This window comes from Apaloderma vittatum, unplaced genomic scaffold (assembly GCF_000703405.1).
Source record: "Apaloderma vittatum isolate BGI_N311 unplaced genomic scaffold, ASM70340v1 scaffold7684, whole genome shotgun sequence".
Taxonomy (NCBI): Eukaryota; Metazoa; Chordata; class Aves; order Trogoniformes; family Trogonidae; genus Apaloderma; species Apaloderma vittatum.
The window spans coordinates 13,652-23,060 of record NW_009710887.1 but is presented as its reverse complement, the minus strand read 5'-3'; the positions used below and the strand labels follow the sequence as shown (position 1 = coordinate 23,060).

The 9,409-nt window shown below is 48.6% G+C and overlaps 1 protein-coding gene across 1 annotated transcript in view; it reads left to right on the top strand.

The window, feature by feature from the left end:
• Nucleotides 1-9,009: 9,009 nt before the first annotated feature.
• DRP2 (dystrophin related protein 2) overlaps nt 9,010-9,409 on the top strand; it is a gene marked incomplete at its 3' end in the record, with an annotated part of 14,043 nt that continues 13,643 nt past the window's right edge. The window contains exon 1 of the mRNA XM_009867424.1: nt 9,010-9,117. Coding sequence (XP_009865726.1) covers nt 9,010-9,117 — 108 coding nt within the window. The remainder of the gene's footprint in view (nt 9,118-9,409) is intronic.

The following is a 9,409-nucleotide window of genomic DNA, read 5'->3' as shown; positions in this document are numbered from 1 at the left end:
ACAGGGACTCCTTTGCTGATTCACAGAGCCAGCCCCTGCTCCCGAAGCCCAGCGGCCACTGCCCCCGCATCTCAGACCCGGTGGACTTGGAAGGTAGGCCATGACAAAATTTGTTTCCCGCTCAGATCCTCGGCTGGGTTGGAAAAAAAGGGGGAAATAAATGACAGTTAACCTCGGAAATACCCTCTCTGGGCGTGAGTGTGCATGTGTATGTCCCTTCCCAGCAATGCTGTCCACCGATATGCCGCTGAGGAAACTTGCAGAGAACAAAAGGAGGGCGTCAGGGACACAGTGGGAGCAAGAGAGGTGGCCAGAGAGGTTTCCACAAGGGAGAGGCTGGGAACCAGTAAGTGATGCAGATTCCCATGGCAAACAATAGTAGCCAGCATCCTGGTTTCACCGGCTTGGATTCTTTGCACACTGAAGGCTTATTTACCCCGGCAGTGGCTTTGCCTGAGCTGAAGGACCGCTCCGGGCAAGGTGTGTGGTGGCCTTTTGGCATCCTTCCGGGAGGATTAGACAGCAGGGCAAGGCAGGGACCCAATTATTTATGGAGTAGTAGGTTGTGAACAGTCTCTAGTCCCAGCTCTGCCCTTTTCATTCACTACCTTACCCAGTCCAGCCTTCCTCCTTTTTACTGTCCGCCCTCCCCTCCCCCAGCTTCTCCCCAATCCCTTTCACTCCTTCCTCCTCCTCCTTTCTCAAGGCCTTATATCGCTACCGCTGACCTTCCCTTGGATACGTGCGCGGCACTAACCGGCTGCAGAACCACCCGCGGGAGGCAACAGGACCTCTCCCGGTCCCCGGGGCTCGGTGCTCTGCCTCCCTCTCCGTGCCAGACAGGGCAGCCTGGGCAGGGGTTGACCGAGATTTAGTGCCACTTTGCACAACAGATTATCACCAGCCCCCAATCCAGCCTGTTCCCTTCGGTCTTCGCTTCGGCGTGGCATCGCAGGCGTAGAGGCTCCGCTGCTGGAACTGCCAGCATCACATTCGTGGGGTCTCAATGCTGAGGTTGCCGAAGTGCAGTGACAGGGGCGTGGAGCAATTATTCCCCCATTTTCAAGCACCTTCTGTCTGTGGGAGAAATCAATGTTTACTTGGGTTTTGGGTTTCAGTGTTGAAAAAATCTCTGTAGCCAAATCTTTTGTCTGTCTGTGTTTTACCTGTGCCCTAAGCTGAGGTCCTTCACACCTTCTCTCCTTCTCTTGCTCACTGATCGCTGGAGTTACGAGAGTCCTCGCTCGATTATCCTCTTTTAAAGGCTTTTATTGCTCAACCACAGTACCTGGTAGCAAAACACCGTGCAATGGGATGGGAAGGTGTTGGAGTGGTCTCTGTGATGTGATGCTGTGTTCAGGTCCTCTTTGATAATTGAAGAAGTTAAGATGAGGGCCACCTCTCTCTGGATTACTACCTGAGATAATCGATCCTGCTTGCTAAAATTGGCCAGGGCTGTAACCGTGAAACGGGGTTGCTCAGGTTGGAGTGACTCTCTTCAAAATTAAACCAAGTGAGATAGAGATCAGATGAGTGGGTTCAAATAAAAGCCTTGAGTTCTGGAGATATATGGTGAATTTCTGATTGGAATACTATTTTGAGAAATACATTCAAAGCCTTCACTTTAGTCTGGACGCCGATGATAGCAGCATAAAGGAGGATTTGTAACTCTCATGACGCAAGACACACCAACCAGAAAGAATTCAGTCTCAGAAAAATGCCTCATTTTCACAGGTGTGTAAAGATGAAACTGAGCTTCTCAGAATTGAGCCAAAATTCCTCCATCTTGTCTTCCTTTTCTGTTTCTCTTAGCATAAGGATAAGGTTGTGCCGATACATCTCAAGAAAGGAAAGGAAACATAGAATGGCCTAGACTGGAAGGGACCTTAGAGATCATCTAATCCAACCTCCCTGTCATGGGCAGGGACGCCTCTCAACTAGATCAGGCTACTCAAGGCTCCGTCCAGCTTGGCCTTGAACACCTCCAGGGAGGGGCCAGCCACAACATCTCTGGGCAATTTATTCCAAAGTCTTGCTGCCCTCGTACTGAAGAACTTCTTCCTAAGACCCAGTCTAAATCTATTCTCCTTCAACTTAAACCCATTTCCCCTTGTTCTATCAATGGATGCTCTTGTAAAAAGTGCCTCCCCAGCCTTCCTGTAGGTTCCCTTCAGGTATTGGAAGGCAGCTATTAGGTCCCCCCAAAGTCTTCTCTTTTCCAGACTGAACAGTCTCAGCTCCCGCAGCCTGTCCTCGTAGCAGAGCTGCTCCAGCCCCTGGATCATCCTTGTGGCCTCCTCTGAACACGCTCTAACAGATCCACGTCCCTCTTATGGTGGGGACGCTAGAACTGGACGCAGTATTTAAGGTGGGGGCTCACAAGAGCAGAGTAAAGGGGGAGAATCACCTCTCTTGATCTGCTGACCACAATTCTCTTGATACATCCCAGGATGCGGTTGGCCTTCTGGGCTGCATGAGCGCCCTGCCGGCTCATGTTGAGCTTCTCATCTATCAACAGCCCTAAATCCTTCTCTTCAGGGCTACTCTCAACCCACTCTGTGCCCAGTTTGTATTTGTGCCTGGGATTCATGTGGCACACAGCCTGCTTATAAAACGCGCGACCTCAGAAGGCCAGAGCACGCTGTGCTTGGACTGGGAGGTTGTTGCAAAGACAAGCTCGTTGGGGGCAAGCCCAACTATTCAGCCCAGAGAAATAGATAGTAGCTCGACGCTGAGAATGAGAAACAAAGCATCAAGGAAGCCAGAAGCTAGTGCAGCATTACCTTGGCTATTTCGGTGTGACAGGGGCACTCTTCTCACTATAGCTGACCAGGTATGTAGCACGGCAGGTGGGTGGTGTGTCTGTCACAACTCAGCAAGACTTGTTCTCTGGCTCTGACAGCAGGTAAGGGAAAGCTCAGGTTCTTAGAGGAGAAAGACAAAGACAAGATTCAGGATTCCTAGTGGGTTGAAAAAGCCAGGTTTCGGGACTACAGGACACGACAGCCAAGTCTCTGAAGAACTGGGTTCAATTCTTTATGATTGGGCAGCTTTCAGTCATTATGCAAGTTATTACCTCTGCTGTCCCTTTGGTGAGGTTGAAGGATGTTTGCTGCTTCCCCTGCTCCTTTTGTCCCTTAGATCTATCAGACAGCAACCTTTCTGTGTCCAGCACAGTGAAGCTCTGTGTTTACAGCTGAGACCTCTAGGTACACGGGTAGTTATCTGTAGTACTTTTCTAATCGAAGGAGGTGGAGGAGAGATGGGAAGAATTCCCAGGCAAAGTGAGTTTTGGAGAGAGCAGCTTAAAACCCAGCTGGAAGACTGAAATGATATGTGAAAGAAATTTAGATTTCAATCTTCCTAAATAAATTCCCATAAGTTATTTTTACGCAGAGAGAGAAGCAGTTGGTCTGTATGGCCATGTTGTGGGCATGCACCCACACTCTGCTGGTTAGCTGGGAATATCATCGCCCCAGTTTCCTGGTGCAAGACTAACCGGTAATATTTTTCAGCTCGAGTTTTTGTGTGCATGTGTGTATTCTTTTACTTGGGAAAATGGAGAGCAAGCGAGCCAGCAGAAGAGATGTTGCTTCTTCATTAGGATCTGTGACACCTACTTATCCATTGAATTAAAATAACATTTTGGTTATGAGCTCCAAGTCTAAGTGGTCATTTAAGAATGCAGCTCATTAGACGCGAGAGCGCCCCGCTTCACCCACCCTCCGTGAATAAGGCATTTCTGTGCCACTTGCTCACTACCAGATAGAGCAAAGATTTCATGTTAATTCCTAAGGACAGCTGCTTAATTGAAGGACCCTTCATTCTAATTAATGAAGGCGACCTGGTAATTAGGTGGAAGTACTGTGTGAAGCCCAGCTGCAGCTTTGGGGTTGTAAATGCCCACTCCTGTGGAAGATCACTCATAGTCCTTTTCCCCTTTCCTTGTACGCAGGAACAAGTGTGAACCAGGAGACTACTGGAGTGATTTTTATTTTTTACTTTTTAAGGAGTGTGTTTGAGTATCTATTCCTGGTTTGTAAAGAGATGAAAGTTAAGGGTCTGTGTTCTAGGAGAGAGTTGTATTGTCTGTTCGCTTAGTCCCAGTGGGACAAAGACTTCTCTTCCTTCTCTTTCACCAAACCTTGCCCTAGTGGGGTCTTGAGAAATAGGTCTGCTGGCCCTCAATCTCATGCTTAAAGTGTTTACTTACACATGCGGAAAACAATTTTTGCTGGAACAGGATGTGCTGTCGTGCTGTCGAGGGAGCCCTGCTGTCTGCCGGCTTGGGAATGCTCCCTTTGTCAGCATCCACTTGGGAACTGAACTGCTGAAATATCCACAAGCCTCCCACCTTTCCCCTCAAAGGACACTGAGCATGCCGAGCTAAAATGTTATTACTTCTCTTGTACAGTAAGTTCAACAACAACAAAGTCATTAGCATTTCCAGCAGCAAGGAACATCTTTGTGTTTCCATTCCCCTCATGGGATAAAGGCTGAGCTGCCTCAAAATGTTGCTGTGTTTTTCCTCTTATAGGCCAAGAAGTGGAAAGTTTCAGCCGGGAAAGAATGTTGGGGAGGAAATTAGCAATTCAAAGCATAAGCCTTGTGATGGAAAGACCTCTTGACCTATACGCTGGTTTTGCTGCTGCCATATGTGGCAGAGAGCTGGAAATTCAACACCTGACCCTGGACTAGCTTCTCTGGCAGGTCCCTAATCCGCAGGGTTACCTTTACCGATGGCGGTTGGGTGTAATGTGAATTCCCTTTGATGTTTGGGAGAGCTCAGGAGGATTTAAAACAAATGCAGCAAAAATACAGCGTGTGGCACATGCGCTGGTGCCAAGCTGTTATCTTACCGTTGGCTGGGATGGAATCGAGATGCCGCAGGAGTTGCGGCACAGCCTGGGCACCCAAATGCTGCCTCTCTGGCCAGTCAGTGCTGCTGCTGCAACAGGTCTGTAAGTAGGAAGAGTGCCGGGAGGACCGAGCAGAGCAATAATTTGTGCAGTAGAGCCCAAGAGCAAAGGCCGTTCCAGCTGCCTTTGTCAAACTGCCTGGAAAGGAGCGCGGGCAGCCAGGCTCTCCAGCGCTGAACCTGTAACAGGTACAGCACATGTAGGGGAAGAAAAAAAGGCAACTAGTTTGTTTTAAATATGTCCTAATGCTCAAGCATTCAGCTATTGAAATGCAGGATTTTTTGCTTTCTTATTTTTCAACTAGGGAATTATCACGTTCTCCAACTAGGCTAAGCAGTTGTGGCTTTGTCACTGGTCTGTTTGGGAGCTGTAACACAGCACTGTGAAACCCCTCATGCTTTGTTTCTGTCCTGGTTTGAGCTAAACAGAACCATTTCTGTTGAGTGATTTTACTTTTCAGCTCTATCTCTTCTAAGAGGCTACACTTCCTGAAGTCAACAGCACATTTTTGCAGACAGTGCCTACTACTAGAAATGGTAACATCTGAGGTTTATGGTTCCTACCAAGGACTGGGACGCAGAAAGGTTCTTGCTTATCCTTTCCCCTATAGTGACCAAGGTCACTGCTGGATCTTGTGTAACACTGGAAGTAAAAGAGGTTGCAAGGAAGTAAAAGGTAGCACCTCCAAGGAAGAATGGACAGGACAGGTGACCAGCAAGGGTATTCCATTCCACATATGTCGTATTCAGTATAAACGTGAGGGATCACAAGAGTTAAGTCTTTCTCAGTGGCCAGCGTACGAGGAGGACTCTGTCTGTTCTCCTGCCTTTGACCCCGAGTTCCCAAATCCATCCCCTGTGCCCGGTTCCCCTCTGCCGCTGAGCCTGGAGCTGCGCCGGTGCTGCCTGCTCTGCAGCATCTGTGGGGATGGCTAGCAGTTCAAAATGGGTTTTGAATGGTTTTCATTATTTTTCATTATTCTGTTATTGGTACCGTTATTGTTTTCTTAAAGCTGTTTTAGTTTTCCAGTCCGTCTCTCTGCCTTATTCCTTTTCCCTTCCTGATGGGGAAGGGAGAGGGGTTAGAGAGCATCTGTCAGCATTTAGTGGCTGGCCCAGCCTGAACCCTCGACAGTTTCTTAAGATATATTAAGAGCAGAGGCAAGCGCTGGGTGCTTTTCATGTGGCAGGATGCAAACCACCACCATGTAACAGGGTTGTACCTGATCCTTCTGGGGAAGGATCTGATCACCTTTGCGCTTGGAACGGGGACCTCCAGCAAAGACCAGGTGAGACACACCACTGAGAAAGGTTTCACTCCTTGCTCTTTCCACTGTGTGGATGCAGAGCCCCAACACCTGCTCCATGGTGACTGTAAGACTGCTCCTTGCAATGCCCTCCTGTGGAAATTCTCACCTGTTTCTGTTCACGTGGGCCTTGATGTTTCTCCTTCTCGTGCCCAGGGGATCAACCTCACTTTAAATCTGGTTAGACTGCCTGACCACATTGTTCCCCGAGTCCTCCAAAGGAGGATTTTTCAACTCCTCTTCAAGTAGAGGCTTGTAGTGGGCTGCAGGCGTGGTAATTTTGGTTGTCAACGCTCAGATCTTTTCTGATTGATGTTGTCCTTTGGCTATAGCATGCGGGATCTCCAGCACAAACCTAATGCAGAGGGTGAATGCTGGTGTGAGAGAGGCAAAGTGGGTCACGGGTTCAATTCTTGACAAGCACGAGCAGCAGGCAATAGACATTTAGCCGGGAAGCACCCACATGCTGCAGTGGCCAGACACGGTGTGGGTACTGAAGCTCTAAAGTCAATGTGCAAGTGTCAGAGCTATTTTGTGTGCCACGGCAGAGGAGCGGAGCGGAGAAGAGCATTTCTCCTCACCTGGTTCCTGTAATAGCAGGGAATTTGGCGAGGGATCACAGGTAGCTTTTGGCTTGCTTGCAGTCATGCCTCACTGTCTGGTTGTCTGTCTCCCACTGAATGTCCTCCTTGGGACTGGTTTCTGTGCTGCTGAGTTATTTCCACGTCCTCTCGAGCTCTCTGCATCTGGGATTTGTCTCTGCAGTTGCAGAATGGCAAAGGGCAGCTGAGTTGTTGCCATCAGACCTGTGATAAGGTTTCTGTGTCACCAAGGTACTGCACAGGACGTGCTAGAGGTAGTGGCCTTTGCTGGCTTTCCAGCTTGGTCTTGTTCTTTGGCTGTTGCCCTGGACAGGCTTTAATTCCTTTCTGCCACGGCTCTGGGTCCTGATGGACCTTGTCATCCGGCACTCAGGAGGGGAGGTAACTCAATGGCATTCATCTGATGGAGGATTTGAGGCAGAATAACTTTTTGTGCTCTGAAAATTGTGTCTCTGCTAGACTGAACCTTGTCTAGAGGTGATTTAGATGATCAGGGAAAGCTCAGACCTCAAGTAGGACGAGCATCGGAAGGGTAGGACGTGATGTTACCTGCTGCCAAAGACAAAAAATCCTATTGTACCCTCGGAGTTACATGAGGTGAATATTCCCTGCAAGACCATGGAATTTATAGCTGTTAATAAGTCTCGATAACCCTGCCTGCACAGGGAAAGGAGCAGGGCGATACACGATCTGCTGTGTTCATTTGTGCAAGTGGGCAGGAGGGGCAGAGGACAGGACCTTGGATTATCAGCATGTTGGAGAGCTCAGCACAGGCTGTTCTGCTGGAGAAGGAGAGAATTATGGCTGTAGGAATTGCTAAGGGATTAAAAAAAAATCATAACAGGATAAGCTTTTAATATGTGTAATGGATGGGGAGAGGCAGTAAGAGCTCAGGCAGGGGAGTGAGGGATGTGAAAGCATGAGACAAGGGAAGGATGTGCCAGGGCCTGGGGGCTTTCTCCTCACGTGCGACGTGATTTCTGGCCGTGCAGGACGTGCTGCCAGCTCCTGCCCTGCCAGGACCAAGCAGGAAATTTCTCAGCTGCTCCGAGTGAGCCAGGTGTGAAGGACCCACCGACCTTCCAGCAGCGTTGCTCCATCTGTACCTTGGAAGCATCCCCATCTCTGGTTGGGCGTGAAGTCTGGCTGCTGGAGCCAGATGATCTTTCTCTTTTAAAAGCAGGAAAGCAATCTCCAAGTCAGGCAGTGGGTCCCTCGGTGCTGCCTCTTGACCCGCCACAGGCAATGTTCAGGCATCACTCGATTTGCTCATCTGACCTCAGGTGTGCCGAATCTGGTCTGGGCAAAGCCCTGTGTAGGGCTCACAGCCTGCGTACGTTAGGTCTCCATCCTGCTGTGAACGTGTCGGTGCTCAGCAACTTTCATGGCACTGCCATCGGTCAAATAGGTTGTGCTTCAGTTCTAGAAATTTGCCAGATTCAAGTAAATATTACCTTGCACCTTTTTTCTGCAAAGCTGAGATAGTGCTGTCAGCGGTTTAAATGACTATTTTCTCTTATTCAAAGTCCAAACAGCAAAAAAAGGCAATGCTGTGACTGAAGGTTGCATTTCAGGTCCATAGAATAGACAAGAGACCACTGCTACCTGGCTTTGTGGGTCATAGAGTTTTCAAAACGGAATAAAAAGGGAAATTTTATAACTCATAATGAGTAAAACTCGTAAGAAGGTAGCTGATAGTGTCAGATGCATGTATGGGAAACTGAGGTTCTAAGCAATTTTCCTTCTGAACGTAAGAGGAAAAAATACGTTTGAGAAGACTGTCTGTAATGGATATATGTCTATTATGTCTAAATAATGACAGTAATCATGGCAGTGAGATCCTCTCTCCTCCTTTAAACTCTGGGCATCATTCTGCATTTCAAGAAAGCCAACACTTTTTAAAAATGAGATGTAATCTGTGGGACTCACTGACGCAGGATACCGTTACAGCAAATTGTCCAAAAAAGAATTGGATGTTTAGATGAAAAAAGTTTGCAACATTAGTACAAACATATTAAAAAAATACGTCCTTTCAGTCTTCAGCCTTTGTGAAGGCAGCACACTGGGCAGCTGGGAAGGGGGTCAGCTCCGAGAGGAGGTGCAGGCTGACCCAGGGACTCTCATGCTGCTTTTCAGGTGCTCGTGCCCAGAGTTGTCTCCGTCCCCATGAACATTGATTCTGATGCAGCCCCTGGTGATGCAGGAATGGCCTTATGTCCTCCCACGATGTCCTGAGTGGCGTGTCACAGACCAGGCACGGCACAGCAGCACTACCCACCCGCTGTCTCAGGTAAGAGCTGGGTCTGGGAACTTTTCTCACGGCAGGTTTTTGCAGTGGTTGCAAATGAGTGTGGAGAAAGCTGGGACCTCTGTTCCTGGTGGCAGGGAAAACTGTTAGCTCGAGCCCCCCGTCGTCTTGCACTTAATGAGAGCGTTAGTTCTTCTCGAGCATTTTGGCTGCAAAGGGTTTCCCAAAGTAGAGCAAGAGAGACGACCTGCAGAGCTGGATTTCAAGCTTCCTTTAAAATAAAGAGCAAGAGGCCATCGTTAACAACTCTTGTGTATTTGGTTGTGTTTACTTC